We start from the raw sequence: 27,353 nt of genomic DNA, 5'->3' as shown, positions 1-27,353 counted from the left end.
TACCTCTAGGTGGTTAGGTGTGAGGAGAACAAGGATGGGCTGAAGGAAGGTTTTTTTTTTTTTTTTTTTTTTTTAAGTTCTTAAAGGCTCTAATTGTGAAACGAAAAAGAAGTAAACCTTAAATTTCCACACACTCCTTTTCCCTTTGTATTATTTAGGTTACTGAGAGTTTTGGTGTGATGAATATGCCATCTCTAGTCTGAAAAGCATTCAGCAGTGGTTCAGCAATGTCTGTATTGCTTTATTGGGGCCGGGGCTTGTTTATCACAAGGAGCTCCGTGTACAGTTGGACATCGCTGTAAACTCAGCTTGGGGGCTGACTGGCTGTTATCATCCTTCTGTGAGCTGTGGTGTTTACAACCGAAGCGTGGCACGCTGGCCAGTCTCTAGACAATGTGAGAGACCCTATGATGATGATTACCTCATGGCCACTTAGAGAAACAGCCCCCATGTGGGCAAGAAGAGCTGATGACGCCCCATTCCCCCTCCACATCCTCCTTAAAATCTTGTACAGGCAGGGAGGAAAACCCACAGCTGCCAGCCCTAAATGAGGTTATTAGCACAAAGCAGGATTTGTCTGTACTCTGGGGCATTTAGACTGTTCTATACATTCTAGCACCCCAGGCTCCTGTCCACCAGCTGCTGGTAGCACAGCCTCACCTCAGCCTTGATAACCAGGAATGTCTCCAGAGGTTACCTGATGCCCTCATCCGCCATGGGAATTGCGATGTAAATGTTACTCTTTAATGGTTGGAAAATCCAAGTGACACATGTAAAAGCCGAAGCCTGGAATTAGAGCTAAATTAAGTTTTGTTTTGCAAGATTAAAAAAAAAAAAACAAAAAAACTTGAATAAGTACTGTTGTACTTTATGTAACTCTTGAAAAATAAAGGTTTTATTTAAATTAGCTCAATGACATCATCATTTGAGCTTTTACATGGAAATTAGTAGTTGTGTGTTCAGAATGTAAATTTACATTTTGGGCTGTGACTTTGAGCTTTACCTGCAACTTTGGAATCTGAAAACCAGCAAACAAACAGTGCCTGGGGTCCATCCTAGACTGGGTGGTTTCCTCAGAATCTTTGGAGGTGGCAGAAGTGATTTAAATATGCAACTGGCTTAAAATTTGATTCTTTTTTAATTTCCTAAAATTTTTTTTCAAAGTTAGCAGGAAACTTAACTCCTCAGTTTAAGAAAAAGAAATTATAACATTTCTGAGTACTTTCTTTTAACTGGCTGTTCTGGGTATTTCCTGATTTCTTTCTAGCAGCCTTGAACCAAATCATCTAAGTTTCAAAGTATATTTTTTTGAAGAAAGGTTTCAATTGCCGTTACCCTGCTTCTTGGCCTCCCCCTCCCCTCTCCAGGGGATCACGGAATCTGGGGCCAACCCCTCCTCCACCTCCCCTTCTCGGGTCACACTGTAACTCCACAGAGCTACCCTTAGGGTGAAGTGAGGTGACAGAATGAGAGATGCTGTGTCAGGGACCCACTGAAAGTCAGAGACCTTGGTTGGACTTCTGTCTACACCGAATGCTAGGTCTTTTATTTGGCAAGTTGGGGACCTTGCTGAGACTCCACATTCTTACTGGAATCCCCTTCAAAGTTATATGGATGGTGCCACATGAGATCCTTTATGTCGTGTATTCTGCTAAATTCTGTAGAAATGTGACAGTGTTGTCCCTGTTCTAATGTCCCTGGGAGAGGAAGGATATTCTGGCTGACATAGTCAGAAGGTTTTCTGTCTCAGAAGCTTTAGAAAAGTCCAAAAGCCTCCTAGTAAGTAAATCCTGAGATTTCTTTCTTGGATTATTATCTCAGGCTAGAGATGTGGTATAAAGCATATGTGTCATCTTTTTAGTGGAATGTTTGTAGATGATCAGATATGAGATGTAGTATGTATACTAATTTTTAATGTATATATTCACCATTATGATACCACTGTTTCTTCATTTGTTTACTTTCTACTTCTAAAAATTTCTGGCACCTATATTTTCATCTTATTATTCTTATTACTGCCTTAAACTTATGTTCAGTCTTGACTGTAAAAGGCAATCAAACCATCCATGTCCACCTATGAAATTATGTGTTTATGTTGTTTATATATTGAAAAATCATTGATAATCTATAAGTTTACCACAGTGTTTTATAATACATTTTGACTTGCTTCTTAAAGAGGAAATACTTTGAAGTTTTGTCTCTTTTTTTCCCCTCAGAGCCACCAACCCATCTTTCAAGGAAGTTTTGTCCCGAATCGAGTCCCATGAAGACTGTAGGAACCTACCCATGATCTCGTTTCTCATTCTTCCCATGCAGAGGGTGACCCGCCTTCCCCTGCTGATGGATGTAAGATGTGACCTGGTATCTTTTTCCTCTGTGGATAATTGTTGCTGCAACAAATCTGATTAAGAAAATTATTCTTCTTCCGCTTAAATTATATCCCTTCTATAAAAGTTCCCAATTCCGTGAGAAGTTGCTGTTTGGTTAGAAAGTCCCACATGGGAAGCTCTTCAATTTAGGCTTGTGTGTTCACTCTAAAGAAGTTAGATTACAACCCTCACTTAACATTTTTTGAAATGGGAAGAATATTGACTTCTTGAAGTCAGGAGTCCTGAATTCCTTTGCGTCTGAAACACCAGGCACGAGACCTTGGGCACGTCTTCATCTCTTTGGGCCTCAGTTTCCTCGGTTGGGTCATGTTCCGAGCTGCTGCGTGTGTGCCCAGTTGCTTCAGTCACGTTCGACTCTTTGCAACGCCACAGACTGTAGCCCACCAGGCTCCTCTGTTCATGAGATTCTCCAGGCAAGAATACTGGAGTGGGCTGCCATGCCCTCCTCCAGGGGATCTTGCCAACCCAGGGATTGAACCCGCATCTCTTCTTGCATTGGGAGACAGCTTGTTTACCGCTAGTGCCACCTGGGCTGCCCCAAGCTGCTGAAGTGCTCCCATTTCACACGGGAAGGAGTCTCTTCAGCATCACAAGGCATAAACCTGCCCTAGTTTGCATTGCTCAGAATGAGTGAGGAAAATCCAGACATCTGATCTTATTGTAGGGAGCATTCATGAAGAAATGCTATTTGCTTTTGAGTAGTGCAGGACGTGACTGCGGGAAGAGCAGAGACGGACTGGTGGGAAGCACAGCTGGGAGGACAGCCAGGCAGTGGCCCAGGATGGCCGCACACTGGCTGGGCTAAAACCACAGTGGCAGCCACAAGAGAATGGGGTGCCCTGACGTGACTCCCATCCAGCTAGTATGCCAACAAGCGCCTTTTTTTAAAAATAAAATTGAACTATAGTTGATTTATGATATTGTGTTAGTTTCAGGTGTATAGCAAAGTGGTTCAGACATACTATATGTATATATTTTTTCAGATTATTTTTATTATAGGTTATTATAGGATATTTACTTTGTTATACAGTAACTCCTTGTTCCTTATCTATTTTATGTGTAGTAGTTTGTATCTGTTAATCCCAAACTCCTAATTTATCCCTCCCCTGCTTTCCTTTCCCCTTTGGTAACTTTAAGTTTGTTTTCTGTGTCTATGAGTTTTTTCTTTTATCTTTAGATCCGTTTGTATTGATTTTTGGATTCCACATATGTTATATCATATAGTATTTATCTTTCTCTGTCAGACTGACTTCACTTCGTATGATAATCCCTAGGTCTATTCATGTTGCTGCAAATGGCATTATTCCATCCTTTTTATGGCCAATACTCCATTACATATACGTACCACATCTTAAATCAGTTGTCTGTTGATGGTCATTTGGGCTGATTCCATGTCTTAGCTATTGTAAACAGTGCTGCTATGAATATCAGGTTGCATGTCTCTTTTTGAATTATAGTTTTTGTTTTTTCCGTGTATATGCCCAGGAGTGGGATTGCTGGATCATATGATAGTTCAAAAAGTATCTTTTTGATCAAGTTAAAATATCTTGGCACAGTTCTGCTTTGAATTTGGATGATAATATAATGTCAGTTTTGACGTGCTTGCTTTTTATAAGTCAAAATACAGGATAGAAATATAGCAAAAATTATGATTGTCTAAGATTACAAAATAAATTCCATTTTCTCTATTCCATTATAATTTTTGGAATTTTGAAATTCCAAATAATTTCAAAGAAGCACTGAAATTTAGAAACTAGTAAAAAGGTGGGATTATGGTCACTTTCTTGGCCCAGCCGCACAGTGTTGAGGAGGTTCAGCTGTCTTTTCAGAATTCACAGCACCTTCTGCTCTCCTGGGCCACCTCAGTCTACTAGTCCGCTACCTTTACACCCATCCTTGTCCGTCTTGTGTGATTTAGAGACTTCTCTTCTTGTAAATATTGGGAAACTTGCAGTTTTGCAAATCCAGCTCTGATTTTTTGTATCAGTATTTATCATGTCTATCACACAGAGTCTAAAAAGAAATGATACTTTTTGGGGTCAGAGACTCTTTTGAGATTGTAGATTAAGCTGTAGTCATTCTTAAGAATGACTTCCTAGTGTGTGCAAGATTTATAAAACTGAAGTGTACAAAAGAAACTGTGGCCTGCTCCCAGAAATAAAAACTAATATTTTTCAAACTGCTTTTGTACTCATTAGTGGGTCATGAAGTTGACTTTTGGAACATGAGTAGTGTTTTTAGAAAATGAATATAGAGTAGAACACACAGTATATGATATATACATTGTTCATAATGTGATTAAATATTATTTCACAAAAAACTTTCATTTTGTGTGCATGTGTACTAGTTGCAGTGTAAAAGTATTTCTTACAGTGGGGTCATAGTCGAAAAAAATTTGAGTACATTAATATAAAACCACCAGTGGTCCAGTCTGTACTTCTTACATATCACACATAATATTCCTGACACCTGACTTTCAGATTCATAGGCTTGGTGTTCCTCTGCATGTAAGGTTCAGTGGTTTGCTAGTTTCTGGTATCTTCCGCTTCTGCTAGATGCCAGTTGCCCTCATCTGTTGTCCATGTGTGAGAATCTGGCCACCTGGGAAGAATCTAAATGTACTTAAAACATGATCCCTTCGATTTTACTTCATTTGGAGATTTAGTTAAACTTGTTAATTGAGATTAACATTTTTAACAATTGAAATGGTTTTGTTGGCTTTGAACAGATATAGTTTCAAAAGTTATATATAATTCAGTATATCTTCAGTTGATGTTTTTTGAACTCAATTTTACCATCACAAAAATTGCAGTATAAGCATATCAAGAAAAACCCAGCAGCCATTTTTTCTTGACCTTTTTATTCGCATTATATCATCTGCAAATATAATAACCTCTAATAATAATGATGATGATAACAGGGATCATTGAAGTAACTTTGTCATTAATTGAAGACCTATGTATGCAGGTTATTCATAAAGAACTTTCCATGCATTATCATTTAACTTTTTTAACAGCCTTGTGGCTTTAGAGGTGGATTTATCCCAATTTTACAGATGAGAAAACTTAGGCTTATAGTAGCTTATAAGGGAAGGTGACTTACCCAAGGTCAAATAGCTCATAAGGAGCAGATCTAGAATTTGAAACCAGATTCACCCACCTCTGAAGTCTATCCTCTTATTAAATCATCCTCTGGATGAACATGGATCCTATGCTTTTAAAGACTATTTTAATGTCATCTTTATATTAATCCATAGTATTGTGTTCAGCATTGTTAAGTTTGCTATGAGTAAGTATATGGCTGGACATTGGTTTTATTTTACTTAAAAGAATAAATCAGCTGATTTTGTTTTTCTTTTATTTCATTGCAGACTATCTGTCAAAAGACTCCTAAGGATTCTCCGAAATATGAAGTCTGCAAAAGAGCCTTAAAGGAAGTGAGCAAGGTAACCGTTGAGTAGTTTATCAGACAGTAAAACACTCAGATCTCTCCAAAGAGAACCTGTCTGGATTTGATGCTAAAAACTGGTTGATTCTCACAGCCATTTGTGCACCATTCATTAAGTAGTTGAAAAACAAAGTTATGTTTTCTACACTCAAATGAAATTGGTATTTTTACTATTTCAGACAGTCTTAATGGCCTTTAGAGATCTCATTTTCTTTTGGTGTCTGAATAGCTGTTTATTCATTCTCTCATTCAAGAAATATTTATTGCATATCCACTACAGTGCCAGGGACAATGCCAGCGCCTGAAAATGTGAGGATGAGTAAGACATGTGTGGTTACTGCCCTCATGGAATGTGCTGTATAAAGGGGAAGGCAGACATGAAATAAGAGTTACAATAAAAGATGGTGAGTGACATGAGAGGAATAACATAGAAATGTTGAAGCTGAAGCCTGGAGCAAGAGCAGCTTTGAGCCAGGGACTGGGGAGGGTGTTTCAGGAACATGCAAAGACCCAAAGACTTATTTGTAGAATTTGAACTAGAATGTTCTTCGTGTGACTAGAGCCCAGTCCAGGAGAGAGAGCACAGAGGATCCATGTTAAGGAATTGTGAACCTTATCCTAGGATGCTGTGGAAGCTACAGATTCGTGTGCTGTGAAGTTGACAGTGAGAATGGGCCCCAGTGATGAAGCCTTTATAGTTGCTTAGGTTACAGATGACTGGAGCCTATTCTGATATGATACTAGAAGGCAAAGAAGCAAGCCTACAACATTGGGGAGGTAGGCGTGGAGGTGACTTGGGTGGGTATATTTATGGACATGAGCCAAGGAAAATCATCCCTGTCTTAGGCAACTAGATGGATGCTCTTATTTCCATAGTACGAGCATAGGGAGAAGCTGAGGATTCCATTGTGGGTGTGTTGGAATTGAGTGAGGTTCCAATAGAATATCCAAGTCAGGAGCTCAGTGGAGAGACTTGAACTGGAGACATGGGTTTGTGGATCATCAGTATGGGGATGATTTTTGAAGCTGGAAAAGTAGATGAAAAGTACCCAGCAGTGTGAAGAGTAAGAAGAATGTTGAGGTTCAGCCATGAAGAACACCAGGCTTCATCTTGTGTAGGGAAAAGGAAACAGCAGAGGAAACTTGAAAAACAACAGAAGTACTAAAGTAGGAAAGTGAAAGTTGCTCAGTCGTGTCCAACTCTTTGAGACCCCATGGACTGTTCTCCAGGCCAAAATTCTGGAGTGGGTAGCTTTTCCCTTCTCCAGGGCATGTTCCCAACTCAGGGATTGAATCCAGGTCTCCCACATTGCAGGCGGATTCTTTACCAGCTGAGCCACAAGGGAAGCCCAAGAATACTGGAGTGGGTAGCCTGTCCCTTCTCCAGTGGATCTTCCTGATCCAGGAATTAAACTGGGGTCTCCTGCATTGCAGGCAGATTCTTTACCAACTGAGCTATCAGGGAAGCCCTCTAATGGCCTGGCAAATGGCATGTAATTTGGTGGAAGGAAGGGCAGCCCCATTGGCTGCTCTGCCAAGACAAAGTGAGATAATGATCAATGCATTCACCGGGTGTATTTATTATCAGGTGAGTTGTGTCCTTGCAGGGTAGGTGTGGAAGCCAGTTTGGAGCATGTTGAGGAATAAGTGGAGGATGAAACTGTGCAGCCAGTTAGTATAGCTGTTTCAACTATTGGGCTGTGAGGGTAAAATGAGTTGAAAGAGAAGCTATAGTTGAAAGGGAAGTGAGGGAGGGTCTTTTGTTTAAAGATTAGAAAATTGTGGGTATGTTTAAATGCTAATAGGAACAGTTCGCTGAGAAAAAGCAGCTGAAGGTTTGAGAATCAGTGAGGATATGAGATGAGCTAGACCCAGGAGAGCAAAGCTCATGATCACAGAAGCATCCTAAGCATCTCTAAGCTGCCTCGAGTTTTGTGCGTCTTTGTGATACTTGACTATGAAGCACTGTTTCTTTCTATCAACTTTATCAATTGAACTTTATGTTGAATTTCATTGTTTCAACTTTATTTTTTAAATACTTTTATGTGAACCGTTTTTAAAGTCTTTATTGAATTTGCTACATTATTGCTTCTTTTTTATATTTGGGGTTCTTGACCCCAAGGCTTGTGGGATCTTAGTTCCCTGACTAAGGATTGAACCTGCACCCCATGCTTTGGAAGGCAAAGAAAGAGCCACCACTGGACCACCAGGGAAGTCCCTCAGTCAACTTTAAACTGACTCCATTTTATTTATCCTCATCCTTGCCAATAATTACTACAAAATCATGAGTTTTATAAGCTAGTTGTTCATTTTTCTAACATATTTTTATACTAAAAATTAGTTTATCTGTGTCTTAGCCCATTTGGGCTGCTAGAACAAAGTACCACAGACTGATTGGCTTATAAACAGCAAATTTCTTTCTCAGTTCTGGAGGATGGAAGTCTAAGAGCAGGGAACAAGCAGAGTTGGCTGGGATCCCTCTTGCAGCCAGATTGCAGACTTCTCATAGCCTTGACAAGGCAGAAGGAAGCAAGGCGGCTCTTTGGGGCCTCTTATATAAAGCACAATCCCATTCATGTGGGCTCTATACCATGACTTCTGAGCAACTCCCAAAGGTCCCCACTTCGTAGTACCATCATCTTTGGGAGTTAAGATTTCAAAATGTATTTTGGGAGGATGTGAACATTTAAACCATAGTGATCTGCCAACCACTTGAATGCATCTCTTGCTCCATCAGAGAAGGAGATACACATATCCCACTTTGCGAAACACTAAGTGAAGAAACTTAGCCTGACAGGTATGAAGTTGCCTATGGTCCTACTGCCTGTGGGTTTCTCCTCCAGGACCCCAAATCCTGTAGTGGATGGGGGCATCTTTAGGAGAAGCTACATGGAGAAGTTGAGTCTTGGATATGAAAGAGATTGTCAGATTCTGTTTGGTTGTAACTGAGAAGCTGGAAAAAAAATTCACACAGAAAAAGGAGGAAGGTAGTAGTGATTGAACTGAATTAGGAACGATACCTAATTTTTTCGAGACTTTCACGTCCCAGTTTGAGTAGACTGCTATGTTCCTTTAGGCATCTCTGTTTCACTTGATTTGGCTCTGGTGCTTTTAGGGCAGGCTGGCAAAAATTAACTGCCTTACCTTGACACAGGGCTTCCCAGGTGACGGTAGTGGTAAAGAATCTGCCTGCCAATGCAAGAGACTTAACAAACGTGGGTTTGATTCCTGGGTTGGGAAGATCCCCTGGAGGAGAGCATGAGAACCCACTCGAGTATTCTTGCCTGGAGAATCCCATAGACAGAGGAGCCGGTGGGCTAGAGTCTGTGGGTCGCACAGAGTCAGACACGACGGAAGCAACTAAGCAGGCACTACCTTGATACTTACTATATGGAAGACCCTCTGTGAAGAATTGCTGTTCGAGTGGCCTAAGCAAGTGTTTTCTCTAGGACAGCATTTTTCTCTCTTGCGTAGGAGTCATGAACATCAGGATTATAACCTCAGTCTCTAAGTGTTGTAGGAAACTGAGGTCATCAGTACCGCCAACTCAAGGATTCATCTTCTTTTTCATTTGTGCAAGTTACCAATGAGTTTTTATAGATGGGAAAACAATGTCAGTATTCTTAACAAAAAGATTGTGCACATAGAGTGTTTATGGTTCGAAATCAAAATGCAGACTTTCACTTGCTTGCTCTTTCTGAAATGAGAGAAACTGAGAGTTCCCAGCACTTATTTTACAGTGAAATTTTGTGTGTTGAGGCCCAAATTTTTTAGAAGCAGATTCCACCTAAGGCCCTTGGGCAAGTCTCTCTAAATAGTTATTCATTCTTGGGGAAAAATGAGTAATATGTTTTTTGGTGATTAAAATGCTAATGAAATGTATTTGCCTAGTGCAAGTAATACTTCAGTGAAATTGTTCATGATATGCAGATGACACCACCCTTATGGCAGAAAGTGAAGAGGAACTCAAAAGCCTCTTGATGAAAGTGAAAGTGGAGAGTGAAAAAGTTGGCTTAAAGCTCAACATTCAGAAAACAAAGATCATGGCATCTGGTCTCACCACTTCATGGGAAATAGATGGGGAAACAGTGGAAACAGTGTCAGACTTTATTTTTCTGGGCTCCAAAATCACTACAGTTGGTGACTGCAGCCATGAAATTAAAAGACGCTTACTCCTTGGAAGGAAAGTTATGACCAACCTAGATAGCATATTCAAAAGCAGAGACATTACTTTGCCAACAAAGGTTCGTCTAGTCAAGGCTATGGTTTTTCCTGTGGTCATGTATGGATGTGAGAGTTGGACTGTGAAGAAGGCTGAGTGCCAAAGAATTGATGCTTTTGAACTGTGGTGTTGAAGAAGACTCTTGAGAGTCCCTTGGACTGCAAGGAGATCCAACCAGTCCATTCTGAAGGAGATCAGCCCTGGGATTTCTTTGGAAGGAATGATGCTGAAGCTGAAACTCCAGTACTTTGGCCACCTCATGCGAAGAGTTGACTCATTGGAAAAGACTCTGATGCTGGGAGGGATTGGGGGCAGGAGGAGAAGGGGACGACAGAGGATGAGATGACTGGATGGCATCACTGACTCGATGGATGTGAGTCTGAGTGAACTCCGGGAGTTGGTGATGGACAGGGAGGCCTGGCGTGCTGCGATTCATGGGGTCGCAAAGAGTCGGACACGACTGAGCGACTGATCTGATTGATGAAATGATGGTGACAATTTTTCTGAATTGGGGCATTTGGAGAGACTTATTAACTTAGTCAAACAACCCAAAAACAAGATGTTTCTATCAAGTGAAACATGTATGTACTTTCTGATTTTCTGCTCCTGTGCGGGAGGTGAAGCTGCGAGGAGGGAAATTTCCTGGGAGCCTGATAGTTTAGCTGGTGCAGAGCTGTCTGTTTCTAAGGAGTGGTGGTTAAGAGATGGTTTCTGATGCCAGTGAAATCTCCCCTGCTGTTGTCTTCTATTTACTCTCCCACAGAAAGAGGATAACTGCTTTACTTCATACCTCATAAAAATTCTACTTCTATTTGGAGATAGTATTAAGTTCTAAGCTCTTCTGCTAGTGGCAGAAGAGCCAAGTCCTCCTGAATCTTTTCCTGTAACTTACTGCTTCAGCTGTTTACAAAGAGGTAGATATCTGTTAACATGAAAAGATCTCTAAGCTGTATTGTTAAGTGAAGAACATGAAGTTGCAGAAGAGAACAAATAGCCTAATGACATCTAGATAATAAAATGCGTTTATATCCATATGTGTGTCAGAAATAGTATTTAGAATCACACTCAAACTTTCAGCTGTGATTGCTGATGGTGAAGAGACAGGAGTGTGGCAGGGAGGAATTAATGTTTTGTTGTTTTGTTTTCACTCTTTAAGTATTGCTCTGAAAGAATGTATGTAAAGTTTACAAAGGTACATTTTTAAAAGTAGTAAGTGCCCATTACAGAAAATTTGAAAGTTTGAAATAAGAGAAAACAAAATGTATTAGTAGTCTTGTTGAAAGTAATGACTGTTGTCATTTTATGGTGTGTGCTTCCAGTGAATGTAAATGTACATTTAAACATGGATTCATGTGGTGCCCGTTTCATTTACTGCTCTAATTGTGCTGCGTGGCCTTGCATAAATGACTGTGCTCCTCCGATGATTTCTGTTGTAAAGTTTCCAGAAGTGGGTTTATTGGGGAGGAAAGCTTGGTATGTTTTAAGGGCCCCCAAGTACCTGTAAGAAAAATTGTCCCTGTGTCCATGACAACCGGAAGTATTTCTAAGTATCTTATCTTTCTCCATACTCCCCAGCATCTAATATTCTTTTCATCTTTGTGAATTTGACAAACTGAAAATATTTTGTTTTTATTTATACTTCATTAGAGAGATTGAGGTTTTTTCCCCACATAAGTTTTGCCTGAAGCAAAAAATTTAGTGAACTAAATTTAATAAAGCTTTGACAGATGTTGAAGGAAGGCACAGTTTCAATATGCAGAGGCTGATTTTACGGAAAATACGAGAGCACACATATCCTAATTAGTGCTTGTCCCTTAAAATAGTCACTAAACAGAGTCCACTGAGGATACCATTGCTTGAGATGCTTGGGGAATGTTTTTGTTTTTAATATGCCTTCAAAAGTGGTGGCTGATGAACTTGATATTTGGAAGTTTAGGAAATAAAGATGATGAATTTATTTTCCATTTTCTCTTCCATTTTAAAAAGGGATAAAGGAATTGTCCCCCACCCCCTTTTTATTTATTTATTTATTTTTTTACCTTTTGGAAAATTTTTCATTATTAGTTTGCCACCATTTCCCACCCGAAGAGTATAAAATTAACATTTATCCTTGTAGTTTGAGGAAGAGGAACGTTGATCAAGAGAATACACTACATAGGTACATGAGCAAGTCTGAGACCATTTTCTTATGAGAAATTCTAGAGCTGTGCTCTTCTCAGGGCTGGCAACTTCCCAGCACAAGAACAGCGGTGCAATTTCTTGCTCAGATGATATGGAAAACAGTTGTAGAATTGCACTACCCAGTGCAGAAGCCAGTAGCCAGTTGTTGTTGTTCAGTCACTGAGTCATGTTCAGCTCTTTTCCACCCCATGGACTGCATCACGCCAGGCTCCTCTGTCCTCCGTTATCTCCTGGAGGTTGCTCAAATTCATGTCCATTGAGTTGGTGATGCTATTTAACCACCTCACCCTCTGCTACTCCCTTCTCCTTTTGCCTTCAGTCTTTCGCAGCATCAGGGTCTTTTACAATGAGTTTGTCTCCCCACCTTTTTTTCCCCCAAACTTATTTGTTTTTAATTGAAGGAAAATTGCTTCACAATATTGCGTTGGCTTCTGCCATACATCAACATGCGTCAGCCACAGGTATACATGTGTCCCCTCCCTCTTTAAATGCCCTCCCACCTCCCATCCTTTCTCACCCCTCTAGGTTGTTACAAAGCCCTTGAGTCATACAGCAAATTCCCATTGGTTACCTATTTTATACATAGCAGGGTATATGCTTCTGTACTCTCTCCATTTGTCATACCCTCACCTTCCTGCTCCTAACCCATGTCCAGAAGTCTGTTCTCTATGTCTGTATCTCCACTGTTGCCCTGTAAATAGGTTCATCAGTACTGTCTTTCTAGATTCCATATATATGAGAAATATACGATATTTGTTTTTCTGACTTACTTCACTCCGTATAATAGGCTGTAGGTTCTTCCAGCTCGTTAGAACCGACTCAAATGGATTCATTTTTTATGACTAAGTAATATTGTATTGTATACATGTACCAGATTCTTTATCCATTCATCTGATGTTGGCTATCTAGGTGGCTACCATGTATTAGCTATTATATAAATAGTGTTGCAGTGAACATTGGGGTACATGTGCCTTTTTCAATTTTGGTTTTCTCAGGGTACATGCCCAATACTGGGATTGCTGGATCATATGGTAGTTCTACTCCCAGTTTTTTGAGGAATCTCCATACTGTCTTCCATAGTGGCTGTATCAATTTACATTCCTACCAACATTGCAAAACGGTTCCCTTTTCTCCACACCCTCTCCAGCATTTATTGTTTGTAGACTTTTTGACGATGGCCATTCTGACTGGTGTGAGGTGATACCTCTTTGTAGTTTTGATTTGCAATTTGATGTTGAGCATCTTTTCATATGTTTGTTAGACATTTGTAAGTCTTCTTTGGAGAAATGTCTCTTTAGGTCTTCTGCCCACTTTTTGATTGAGTTTTTCTGGTATTCAGTTGTAGGAGCTGCTTATATACTTTGGAAATCAATCCTTTGTCAGTTATTTCATTTGCTAGTATTTTCTCTCATTCTAAGGGCTGTCTTTTCACCTTGTTTGTAGTTTCTTTGCTGTGCAAAAGCTTTTAAGCTTAATTAGGTGCCACTTGTTTATTTTTGTTTTTATTTCCAGTATTCTAGGAGGTGGGTAATAGGGGATCTTTCTATGTTTTATATTATACATTGTTATGCCTATGTTTTTCTCTAAAAGTTTTATGGTTTCTGGTCTTATATTTAGGTCTTAATTCACTTTGAGTTTATCTTTGTGTATAGGGTTAGGAAGTGTTCTGATTTCATTCTTTTACATGTAGCTGTCCAGTTTCCCTAGCACCACTTATTGAAGAGACTATCTTTTCCCCATTTTATATTCCTGCCTCCTTTGTCAAAGGTAAGGTGTCCATAGATACCTGGGTTTATCTCTGGGCTTTCTATCTTGTTCCATTGGTCTATATGTCCCCCCTTTTTTTAAAGTATTTGTAAATGATCTCTGAATGCAGTTTATGCATTGTTGTTCAGTTGTGTCCTACTCTTTGCAACCTTGTGTACTGCAGCATGCCAGGCTTCCTGTCCTTCACTATCTCCAAGAGTTTGCTCAAACTCATGTCCATTGAGTTGATGATGCCATCCAACCATCTCATCCTCTGTTGCCCCTTGTCCTCCTACCCCCAATCTTTCCCAGCATCAGGGGCTTTTCCAGTGAGTCAGCTCTTTGCATCATGTGGCCAAAGTATTGGAGCTTCACCTTTAGCATCAGTCCTTCCAATGAATATTCAGGACTGATTTCCTTTAGGATTGACTGTTTGATCTCCTTGGAGTCCAAGGGACTCTCAAGAGTCTTCTCCAGCATCACAGTTCAAAAGCATCAATTCTTTGGCACTCAGCCTTCTTTATGGTCCAACTCTCACATCCCTACATGATACTGGAAGAAGTATAGCTTTGACTAGACAAACCTTTGTCAGCAAAGTGATGTTTCTGCTTTTAATACACTGTCTAGGTTGGTCATAACTTTCCTTCCAAGGAGCAAGTGTCTTTTCATTTCGTGGCTGCAGTCACCATCTGCAGTGATTTTGGAGCCCAAGAAAATAAAGTCTGTCGCTGTTTTCACTTTTTCCCCATCTATTCGCCATGAAGTGATGGTACTGGATTCCATAATCTTAGTTTTTTGAATGCTGAGTTTCAAGCCAGCTTTTTCATTCTCTTGTTTCACCTTCATTAAGAGGCTCTTTAGTTCCTCTTCGCTTTCTGCCATTAGGGTGCTGTTATTTGCATATCTGAGGTATTGCTATTTCTCCCTACCATCTTGATTCCAGCTTGTGCTTCATCCAGCCTGGCATTTTACATGATGTACTCTACATATAAGTTAAATAAGCAGGGTGACAATATACAGCCTTGACGTACTGCTTTCCTGATTTGGAACCAGTCTGTTGTTCCATGTCCAGTTCTAACTCTTGCTTCTTGACCTGCATACAGGTTTTTCAGGAGGCAGGTAAGGTGATCTGGTATTCCCATCTCTTTAAGAATTCTTAAAGTTTACACATTAACATTTGCTATTTGCTGAGTATTCCTTGTGTCTTAGGCACTGGGCCAGGCACTTAACTAACAGATATGGACATTTCGGTCTCTGTTCTCCAGTCTTTTAAGAAAAGTAATACCCAAGATGAGATCTGAAAGGCAAATAGAGTGGTATAAATCTAGATAAGAAGGAGTCAGTTGGACAGAGTGGGGTGAAGGGCATTCAGGTGGAGGGAAACACATCAAAAGTGTGAAGGACATGGGAGAGGGAGGGCCTTTGGCAAGACAGGCCTTTAGCAGAAGCAGGATCCGGTAAGTAGGTGCCAGATCCTGGTCTTGGTGAGATTTAATTCTGGAAGCTTCAAAGAGCCTTTTAAAGATTTCAAGCTGAGGAGTAACATGATCAGATTTGAACTTATAAAGACTGAACATGTTTTTCTGGAGGTCACAGCATTAAGGAGATACTATGAACTGTTTGGATAGAGGACAAGGGAGAGGGGCACGCCTGAGTGGTGAGGGCCTAGCTTTTTGACTTGGGGAAATGGATTATGCTGGGGTCAGTCACTGACGTAGAGAACATGGGGCTGGAACAGGGAGAGATGAAGGTGGTGTTCAGGTTTGGGCATTCCCATTTTGAGTTTCAGATGACAGTGGTACATCTGAGAAGAGATACCATCCAGGTAGCTGGAGGTAGAGCTTGGGGAACAAGCCACGATGGAAGTCTGGGAACACAGATTGGGTAACTACAAATAAAAGAAATCTTAAAAATGTCCCAAGCAGCTCAGCTATTTATCTGTCTGAATCCTTTTAGGATACTTTAACTGCAGGTTGCTCCTAAGCCCAGCCAGAGTGTTTTTGGCTCTGTGCTTTCTGAGTTGTCTTGTTTGGCTGTGCTGGGTCTTTGTTGAGGTGTGCAGGCTTTCCTCAGTGCAGCACATGGGCATCTCTAGTTGTGGTGTGTGGGCTCAGTAGTTACTGTGAGCGGGCAGTCTAGTTGCCCCAAGGCATGTAGGGTCTTAGTTGCCCGACCAGGGATGGGACCTGTGTCCCCTACATTGGAAGGCAGATTCTTTGGACCAGCAGGGAAGTCCCTCAGCTCCTAGCTTTGATCAGGTGGACCATCAGTCCCTGCATCAGTGAACTCTTCATACCACTGGGACCTAAAGATATACTGGAACTGAAGATAGGCATACACTTTAAGCCCAGAGTATCTGTTAAGTGCTTGGAAATCGTCCAAGCGTCCATCAATTGGGAATGGAATAGGTGTGCTGTGAAAGCACATGTGCTCACAGCATGTATTGCATCCTGCCACTGCTTTGCTGAAAGCCTGCTGGTGGCTTCTCTTTGCACTTAGAATACAACGCACACGCCGAAAGAACCTGCATGCTTTGACCTTGGCTGGTCCTTCAGTTTCCTCTTGTGCCATTTTCCTGCGTCAGGATCTTACTTTCTCAGGCACACAGCAATCTGCTTCTGATGTTCACTCTGCCTGGACCCTTGATTGTGCACTGTGTTCACAGTGCTGTCCCTTGATTGTGTGCTACCGCTACCTTTGTCCTTCGGTGCAGCTCAGAGGGCCTTTAAGGAGAGGGCCTGCCTCTCTCCCCACCTTCTTCCTCCCTGGACCCCTGCCCCCCAGTTTCTTCCTTAAGATTTCAGTCTCTGATTATTGTGTCTGCCCTTCTTTTATGACAGTAGGGATTGTATATCTCTTAAATGTTCCTACCCTAGCACCTGACATATACCAGGTACAAAATAAACTTGTTTTTCAGTGAATGATAAGGAGAAATATTGTCAAGTGAAAAAAATTAAGTCACAGACAAGCATTGGGCAATCCATTTACAAAAATAAAAGAATTTTTACACATTATATGTATGTACTTATATGTTCATATAATCATGGGAAAAAAAGAGGAAGTGTGTAACCTATCTTGTTTCCAGTTACCTCCATGAAGTAGGACTAGGTCAGAGCCTTTTATGGCCTGTTTTGTTTACTTATGTGTTAACATTTCTTTTGATAGTGGGAGCTACATTATAATAAAGCACCAATATTAAAGTAAATCTAACCAGAATTTCTAGCTTCTGTTTTTAACAATCACACTGTCTTTATGGCCAATGATCCTTGTTATGGGCATGTTTTATAGATTTTTCAGTTAATGAGAAATTAACAATACAAAATTTCTTTTGGTTTAGGTCAGCAAACTAATAATTATATATTAAGTACAATGTAAAGGAGAAACTCTTGGGTGGATCCTCTGTGCTCAATACTCTACCCACAGAACGCTTCACTTCTGACACTTGTGGTCACCAAATGTGTGCAGGCTTTCCCCACACTGAGCAATTCTGCCCTACCAGCTGGGTGGCTTGTGCATGCGTGCGTGCTAAATCACTTCAGTCGTGTCCGACTCTGTGTGGCCCCACGGACTCTGTGGCCCACCAGGCTCCTCTGTCCATGGATTCTCCAGGCAAGAATACTGGAGTGGGTTGCCGTGCCCTCCTCCAGGGGATCTTCCCGACTCAAGGATCCAATGCGTGTCTCTTACGTCTCCTGCATTGGCAGGCAGGTTCTTTACCACTAGTGCCGCCTGGGAAGCCCACGTGGCTTACTCTATTCAATTCAGTTTTCACTCCCCCTGGAGATAGCCCATCCCACAGGATAAGGACTCAGGCCCAGCAGGCCACACCCCAGACTTCACTGTAGTTACTCTTCACAAGTTACCTGTGCTTCTGACCCACTGGTTATAAATCAGAAGTTCCCACCCCCCACCCCCCGCTTAGGTTTGATTAACTTGCTCGAGGGGCTCATAGAACTCAGGAAAACAGTTTACTTACTAGATTAGTGGTTTGTTACAAAGGATGCTGAGGAATATGAGTGAACAGCCAGAGGAAGAGATAGGGTGAGGTCCAGAAGGGTCCCAAGCTCCGGATGTCCTATCCTCAGAGTTTGAGATGGCCATCTTCTTACCAACCCGGAAATTCTCCCCTTTCCAAAATTCAGCGGTTTTTATGGAGGCTTCTTTACATGGACATGATTTATTTAAACCACTGCTCGGTAGTGATCAAGTCATATCTAGCCTCTCTTCCCTCCCTGGAGGTCAGGTGGTAGGCCTGAAAGTTCCAGTCTTTTCTCTAATTATTTGAATGGTTCCCCTGACAACCAACCCCATCTTTAGGGACTTTCCAAAAGTCGCCTGATTAATATAAATTCAGACAAGGTTGAAAGGGGCTTGTTATGAATAACAGAAGATACCCACTTCACTTTTATGTCCTGGAGCTATTTCAGAAACTGGTAACAATACTAAATTATAGCCAAAGAAGCCCCCAAGGCTCTTATATAGGACATTACAAGGGTTTTAGGAGCCATGTGCCAGAAACAGTGGATAAAAGACAAAAATATCTGTTTTATTACAAATCACAGTATCACAACTACTCATCCAAGGACTATTAGTCCATCTATTTGTAGATAACTCAGTAGTGCTAATTAAACTGCATTCCCCTCAGCTTGAAGAATCACTGACTATTAGGTCCCAGTGGAAGGCTGTCCTCTTCCAGCATCCAGCTTACCTGTCACTTGTTTTGAGCGTAGCATTCAGCTGAGAATTTGCCTTTGAAGTCCGGTATTCTGCCCTCAGCTGCTCTGATTTGAAGAGAGAGAGGTGCAGCTTGCCCTGAGGTTGGTGGGGTTCCCATGGGTGAAGGCAAGGACCGGGGGCAGAACGGACAGATTGGACCACGCGACGAACCTGCCTCATGTATGTGAAGCATGTCATGTGGTAACACACATAACACGAGGCTGTCTGTCCCTGAAAATTCTCAGGACATTCTTCCTCTGTCTGCACATCCTAATGACACCACTTCCCACTGGGTGCAGAGTCTCGACTGTGAAGCTGTAAATTCTTGAACTGTCTGGAGTTTTCCAAAGTGCTAATTATTTCCTGCAAGATCTGCATTTGAAAGTGAGGTTTCTCTCCTTCACCTCTTAACCCTCCCTGATTATTCTGTTTCCAGTTGGTGCGACTCTGCAATGAAGGAGCCCGGAAGATGGAAAGGACGGAAATGATGTACACAATTAACTCCCAGCTGGAATTTAAAATTAAGGTACTCTCTCGTACTTCTTCATGAACAGATTTATTACTGCTTTTGTTGAAATCTTCAGTGAATAGGGAGATAGTGGAGAATAACAAAGTGTAGAGGAATTCGCTTGTCAAAGCGGGGTCATAAATTGATTACACAGAGGCTGGCAGGCAGAGCAGCAGATACCTTGTTGTGGGTAATTCTGCTCTTGCTTATCCCAGGTAAAGTGACCTTTCTCTAAACCAATGAGTTAGGTATTATCTAACTAGAAGTTTTTTTTTCCTCCTCAGAAGAGATTAAACTTGAGGTAACGTAGTAAAATGATAGAATTTTTAGACTGGAAAGGAGATTTCTTTCCTGCTCTCAAAAAAAAAAAAAAGTGAAAGTGTTGGTTGCTCAGTCGTGTCCAACTCTTAATTCCATGGACTGTATGGACTGTAGCCCAGCAGGCCGCTCTGTCCATGGAATTTTCCAGGCAAGAATACTGGAGTGGGTGGCCATTCCCTTCTCCAGGGGATCTTCCCAACCCAGGGATTGAACCTGAGTCTCCTGCATTGTAGGCAGATTCTTTAGTGTCTGAGCCAAAGTGTCCTGCAAAATAGTGGTATCCCATGAACTGGACTAGGGTATTTCTCCTCAGTCAAATAAGGGGGCTCCTTTCCCAGTTGGCAGAAAGGATTATTAGTGGATTATTCTTTTCACTTTTGTTTTTCCTACATAATTCTTTTTTTGCCTGTGTGCTGCATGTTGCTGCGTGTCTCTTACTGCTCAGGGGCAAACGAGAGGATAAACAAAGAAGGAAATGACAGCTAGGCCATTGTCAAGTCCTTTGTTGCTCACAGTTGAATCCTTAATGGATATGAGTGCTCATGGTTGTGATTTTATTTCTCTTGATGCCTCTTGAATTTAATTTAAGTGACTGGTCATATTTTTTTCATAGTAAACGGGTTCCTTGTTTGTGTGGCGGAATTAGAGTAATGATGGCTTTATGCAGATAACTCTCTACTGTGTCATATGGTTTCAGGGTCACTGATACACCCTTTTATAAATGAGGAAAATACAGCCCAGAGAATAATTAATCACTAATAGGGTCGTTTGACTTATGGTGGCAGAATCAGGACGAGGGTCTAGATGTCCTGACTTGAAGATTAATGTAAACTGTTCCGCTATGACATCCTGACTGTAACATTTTAAATGCAGAAACATGACCCATGATTTTTCTTAGAAGATGCTGAGTACTCGCTAAAAACAACACACGCACGTCTGTTATAATGCCCTCTTCCTGTTATTTAGTATTGAATAGAGTTCCCTGTGCTGTACAGTAGATTCTCATCAGTTATCTGTTTTATGCACAGTAGTGTATATATGTCAACTTCAGTCTCCCAGTTCATCCCACTCTCCCTTCAGCCCTTGGTAACTGAAAGTTTGTTCTCTATGTCTGTTTCTATTCCTGCTTTGCAAACAGGTTCATCTCTACCATTTTTCTAGATTACACATATAAGCAATATTATACAGTATTTGTTTTTCTCTTTCTGACTTATTTCACCCTGAATGACAGTCCCTAGGTTCATCCACGTTTCTACAAATGGCACTATTTCGTTCCTATTTTTGGCTGAGTAATATTCCATTGTATATATGTATCACATATTCTTTATCCATTCTTTGGTCAGTGGACATTTAGGTTGCTTCCATGTCCTGGCTGTCATCAGTAATGCTGCAGTGAACATCAGGGTGCACGCATCCTTTCAAATTATGGTTTCTTCAGGGTATATGCCTAAAAATAGGATTACTGGTTCATATGGTTTAATTTTTTCAGGAACTTCCATATTGTTCTCCATAGTGGCTGTACCAATCTATATTCCCACCAACAGGAATGTAGAAGGATTCTCTTTCCTGTACACCCTTTCCAGCATTTATTGTTTGTATAAATTTTGATGATGGCCATTTTGAGCAGTGTTAGGTAATACCTCATTGTAGTTTTTTCTTTCTTTCTTGTTGACTGCTCTGGGTCTTCATTGCCATGTGTGAGCTTTCTGTAGTTGCAGTGTGTGGGAGCCACTCTTGATTGAAGTGCGTGGGCTTCTCATTTCGGTGGCTTCTCTTGTTGCAGATCACAGGCTCCAGGAGTGTGGGCTTTAGTAGTTGTGCACACAAGCTCAGTAGGTGGAACACGTGGGCTCAGTATCAGTAGTTGTATCTCGCAGGCTCTGGAGCACAGGCTCAGTAGTTGTGGTGCATGGGCTCAGCTGTTCCCCAGCATGTGGAATCTTCCCAGATCAGGGATTGAACCTGTGTCCCCTGCATTGGCAGATGGATTCCTATCCACTGTACCACCAGGGAAGTCCTTCTTGTAGTTTTGATTTGCATTTCTCTAATAACTAGTGATGTTGAACATCTTTCCATGTGCTTATTGGCCATTTCTATGTCTTCTTTGGAGAAAGCCACTGTCAATTTTAGGTATACATGGGAAATTTATTCTTGCCTAGTGGGTTATGCTGCTGCTGCTGCTAAGTCGCTTCAGTCGTGTCCGACTCTGTGCGACCCCATAGACGGCAGCCCACCAGGCTCCTCTGTCCCTGGGATTCTCCAGGCAAGAACACTGGAGTGGGTTGCCATGTGTCCATAAAACTCAATCTAAAAAATAAGACAAAACAAAAACTCAATCTATTTCAAGAATAAAAGTTTAAAAAACTTTTTCTCCCCTTGTCCTCTAAACTAAGAATAGACATAGGGTGGCACGTACATATTGGTTCGTCCTATACAGTCTATGGCACGATTGCAGTGTTATCTTGTAAATTATAGTCCTGTGGCAGGACCTAACCTGACGCTGATTATTTGTGACCTCTCGTGTTTGCTGGTGGGGATCCTCCTAAATTACTTTTAAGTCTCAGCCATAGACTGATTTGACTTTGGAGGCTGATAACTATATGAACTCTTTTATTAGACACTTTTGAAATTTTAAGATCAGCCATAATCTTTCATCTTCCTTTGTTAAATCTTCAGGAAAATATGGATTGGCCAAAATGTTTTTTTTTTGTTGTTGGGTTTTTTTTTTTTTTTTTTTCACAAGATAGCTCTAATAATGCTTAGTTGTCTTTAACTTAATTCAAAACAACTTTGTTAGATTGTACTATGACAGCTGTCACTTCAGTGTGCATTTAGGGGAAAAAAACATCAAAATTGATGAATTTTTGTGTAGCCATTTTAATATTGAAGATGGAAGAAAAAGCAACGTTTTCTGCATATTATGCCTTATTATTTCAGGAAAGGTAAAATTGCGACTAAAATGCAAAAATAAAAAAAGATTGGTGTGGTATATGGAGAAGATGCTGTGACTGATTGAGTATATCAGATGTGGTTTGTGAAGTTTCTTGCTGAATTGTAGACCAGTTGAAATTGATAGCGACCAAATCAAGACATTAATTAAGAAAGCTCAATGTTATACCAAATGGGGGATAGCTGACATACACAAAATATCCAAGTCAAGCATTGAAAATGATGTACACCAGCTTGATTATATTAATTGCTTTGATGTTTGGGTTCTACATAAGTTAAAATGAAAAAAAAAAAACTTCTTGACCGTCTTTCCCCATGCAATTCTCTACTTAAATAATGAAAATGCCCCATTTTTGTGATGGGCAATGAAAAGTGAACACTGCACATAAATGGAAGAGATCACTGGACAAATGATAAACCACCACCACCTATACCAAAGGCTGGTCTTCATTCAAAGAAGGTGATGTTGTGTGTATGATGGGATTGGATTGGCTCACCTCTCTTATGCACTCCTTCCAGAAAACCAAAGGATTGATTCCAACAAGTTCTGCTCCCAGTTAGATCAACTGAAACCTGCACTCAACACAAAGTGCCCAGAATTAGTCAACAGAAAGCACATAATCTTTCATCAGGATAACGCAAGACCGCCTGTTTCTTTGATGACCAGGCAAAAACTGTTAGAACGTGGCTGGGAGGTTCTGATTCATCTGCCATATTCACAAGACATTGCACCTTTGAATTTCCATCTAATTCATTCTTTACAAAATTCTCTTAATGGAAAAAAATTTCAATTCTAGGCACTTAGTTCTTTGCCTAAAAAAATTAAGAGTTTTGGGAAGATGAAATTATGAAGTTGCCTGAAAAATGACAGATGATAGTGGAACAAAATGGTGAATATTCTGTTCAGTAAAGTTCTTGATGAGAATGAAAAATGTGTCTTTTATTTTTACTTAAAAACTGAAAGAACTTTTTGGCCAACCAAAAAAGTATATATTGGTGAGCAGACTTCTTAGAAACGTCCTTTATAAATTAAAAAAAAACAGAAATGAAATCCTTTCTTAGCCTTCAAATTTCCTCCCTTATATCCTCAATTTCCTTTGGCTATTTTTAATCATTATTCTCTGAAATGGTTGACATTTGGTTGCACCACACTTACTAGAGTTATCTTTTGTGTGTCCAAGAACTTTTGCTTACTTTATGGATGTCGTGTTTCAAATCAGATTTTTGGCAGTAAGCATTTCTGGTAATTAAAAAAAAAAAAAAAAGAACTCTCAAGGGTAAGGATTATTCTGAGGTTTTGAGAGTTTTCCAGTTGGAAACTGTAAACTGAATAAAGAAAAGGCAATATGTGATTCCTTGAATATAGCCTTTTCTATGAGATTAAGATGGATTATTCTGGAAGAAGTTCATTTTCAAAACCAGAAAGTGGCATGATGCTTTCAGGAACTAACTTCCATGAGGGAAACTACCATAAACTTTTAAGAATATGTGTTCTCCAGAATACAGCTAAGTAGATAATCAATAGACATAACATACATTTGCAGGGATTTTTTTTTCTTTCCTTTTGAATAAAGTCTTTTTAATTCATGAATTAAATGCAAACCTTTATATTTATCTCTTATTTTACATTTGTCTCTTTTTAAGTACAGTTAACAATATTTTTTGGTATATTTAGATTCTGATTTGTGGTATTTGAAATGGCTGCAGTTGATACCAATACATTTCATTTTGAGGTTTTTCGTTTTTAAGTGACTTCTTATCAGTCGTCTTTTTCAAAAAGTTGAGAGTTAATGGAAGGGTAACAGTTTTTGGTTGACCCAGTAACATTTTCTGACTTTCAGTTTTTATATAGACAAGTTAATATTAATAGTTTTTTTATATTTGGAAAATAAGTTGTTCCTTTTGATTTTCTCTTGAAGAATGTGTTCCCTAATTATGTTTTTGCCATTATGTACCTATTATATGAACTATTATAAAATAATGGCATATCATTTGTTTGAATGTAAGTTTTATACTTTACTTTCAGTAATCCTAAAAAGACTTAACTTTGGCTTTGGGTACTGAGTGTTTCTCTCTTTGTAGCCTTTTCCTCTAGTCTCCTCTTCCCGGTGGTTGGTAAAAAGAGGTGAGTTGACAGCCTACGTGGAAGACACGGTGCTTTTCTCAAAAAGGACGTCCAAACAGCAAGTCTACTTCTTCCTTTTTAATGATGTGCTCATTATCACCAAGAAGAAGAGGTAAGCCTTTTTGTGGCATTGCCCTCTGTGCGTCCAGTTTTAAAACTCTGTGGTGCAAGCAACTATTGAAGGTGATCATCTTTTAAAAGCTTTTGAGATGTTAAGTGTAAAATTTCTACACAGGGAATCATACGAACATCTGTGCTTCATTTTCTTTAAATTACCTCTGCAGCAGATTCGAATTGTTATCGGCATCATCGTTCTAGCCAACCGCTGCTGAGCTTTGATAGCCTGCAAACCTCTGTGCTAAGCATTTCACACGTTTATGTCCTTGGATTCTCTTGACATCCCTAGGGAGGCAATGGTATTATTCAATGGTATTATTCTCTGTCAGCATTTTTCACACTTCTGCTGTAGGACCTTTGTATGAAACAGATAAAAGTTGCTGTGATTGAGAGCAGGCTGAAGTGCAACTCTAGTGCTTCTTGTAGCTTAATTTAAAATTCAGTGTTCTTAAAAATTGTCAGTCCAAAAAAGTTTCCCTGTGATGGGGAAGACGTTAGCAGTGCTCCAGTACTCCCCTCTTTGGGGAAGAAAGTCAGTCTCATGGTTGGCAGAGTGTTTTTTCTTCTTACTTTAGACTTCTGGTTGGGTCGTCAGGGCCTACTCTAGGGAAACTTCCAGGAGGACCACTGTACAAGCCTTTTTTTCCTGACATTTGTTCTAACTGTCCCCACTCAAAACACACATACACAGTCTCCTTGGCCCTTAGTGCTACCTTTCTCTAGGGAGCATTTCTTTTTTTTTTTTTTTTAACTTTATTTATTTATTTATACTGTGCTGGGTCTCATTGCTGCACAGGCTTTTCTCTAGTTGTGGCCAATGAGAGCTACTCTCGAGTTGCAGTGTGCGGGCTTCTCAATGCGGTGGCTTCTCTTCTTGGCACAGCAGGGCTCTAGGGCACGTGGGCTTCAGTAGTTGCAGCGTGAGGGCTCAGTAGTTATGGTTCCCAGGCTCTAGAGCACAGGCTCAATAGTTGTAGCCCATGGGCTTAGTGCCTTCTTGAAATGTCAGGTCTTCCCAGATCAGGGATTGAACCCCATTATCTTCTGCATTGGCAGGTGGATTCTTTACCACTGATCTACTAGGGAAGCCCTAGGGAGCATTCTTTATTAAATGTACTCTACATAGATAGGATTATAAAATGTCTTCTTGCTATTTCTCTGTAGACAGTCTATCTTTCCCAGAATATGAGCTTAGAATTAAAATATAAATCTGTGGGGTTTTTGTTTCCGTATATGAAGGTGATGAAGGTAGGCTGACTTGATGGCATATAATAGGAATAGCAGTTGTTAGTTCACAGGGTATGGTTTAGACAAGATAGAGGGAATCATGGAATTCTCCAGGCAAGAATACTGGAGTAGGTTGCCGTTCCCTTCTCCAGGGGATCTCCCCAGCCCAGGCATAGAACCTGGGTCTCCTGCATTGCAGGCAGATTCTTTACCGTCTGAGCCACCAGAGAAGCCCCACGGACAGAGGAGCCTGGTGGGCTACAGTCTGTGGGGTCGCAGAGAGTTGGACACGACTGAGCGACTAGCACTACACACTACTGCCCAGAGGGAATCGTGGAAACAGGCTTCTATGAATATATAAATTTAACGTCCAAATTATCATGAAATAGTTATTTGAATTCTCCTTTTTCAAACTGAATTGAAACAGAGGTTGAGCTTTTCTTTCTGCTCCTTCAAATCAGACTGTATTATGAATTGCTTCAGCTGCTTGGTTGTCAACGTGACATGAAAATTTTGTGTGTTCTGCCCTGAAAAGCCATGTGTCTGTGATGAATAGAGTAAGATGCTGATGAGTATTTTTCATACTTAGGAAAATAGTGTTCCCATAACTTCAAGAAGAAATCATCTCTGTTATCTGGAGCAGTTTAAAAAGTTCAAGTAGCTCAGTAAATTTTATTTTACAGATTGGAGAGGAATTGTAATTTTTGTATTTTTGTGTTTTGTTGTTGGTTTCCTATGAGATAACATGTTTCTTTGGCTTTCTTCATGATGTTTTGTTTTTAGAGGAGGGTAATTATATATGAATCTTCAAATGCCAGAATTCTTGACTTTTAACATTTTCCATCTGTTGAAATATTTGCTCTGTCTCAATGGACTAAAAGCTTTAACTAAACTTTTGATTTTGATGATAAAAGATACATTGGCAGTACCAAGCCAATTTTAAATGTAAATGTAGTTTTGATTATGGTGATGAAAAATTCAGGGTATTTAAACCAGTATGGCACAACTTTTATCCTTGAACTTGCCTAGAAACCAATAAATACAGACTTTTCAAAGTTAGAATTAACTTATGTGCTGTTCTACTTAGGAGTGTGCTTTGCCCTCCTTGGGAGATTTTTCCATTTAATGTTGCACTATGAGCTATCGCACATTTATTTCCTTAGATATGTTTGAACTTCTATGTCAATAAAAAAAATCATACAGCTTCAGCAGAGAGGGCAACCCTGAGTACCTAATTTTGCCTTTACCAAAATTGGGGTTTTCTTGCCCTTAACAATTAGCTCATCCTATTTCTAAGGTGCTCTTGACGCCAAGAATAGCACTGGAGGTTCAAGTTGTTTATGACTTGAATACATGGTGAGGGAGACAAGCAGACCACAGAGGCTTGATAAACAGGCTTGGTTA

At 40.3% G+C, this 27,353-nt stretch overlaps 1 protein-coding gene across 3 annotated transcripts in view; it reads left to right on the top strand.

Annotated features, from left to right (window-relative positions):
* The window catches only part of ARHGEF26 (Rho guanine nucleotide exchange factor 26), a 140,098-nt gene that overhangs the window by 75,540 nt on the left and 37,205 nt on the right, over positions 1-27,353 (top strand). For all 3 annotated transcript variants that reach the window (XM_070792875.1, XM_019960616.2, XM_019960625.2), the window contains 4 exons: positions 2,217-2,346; positions 5,761-5,835; positions 19,139-19,228; positions 24,563-24,717. In XM_070792875.1, coding sequence (XP_070648976.1) covers positions 2,217-2,346; positions 5,761-5,835; positions 19,139-19,228; positions 24,563-24,717 — 450 coding nt within the window. The remainder of the gene's footprint in view (positions 1-2,216; positions 2,347-5,760; positions 5,836-19,138; positions 19,229-24,562; positions 24,718-27,353) is intronic.

The sequence above is a fragment of the Bos indicus genome, chromosome 1 (genome assembly GCF_029378745.1).
Source record: "Bos indicus isolate NIAB-ARS_2022 breed Sahiwal x Tharparkar chromosome 1, NIAB-ARS_B.indTharparkar_mat_pri_1.0, whole genome shotgun sequence".
NCBI lineage: Eukaryota > Metazoa > Chordata > Mammalia > Artiodactyla > Bovidae > Bos > Bos indicus.
This window is presented reverse-complemented; position numbering and strand designations above follow the sequence as displayed.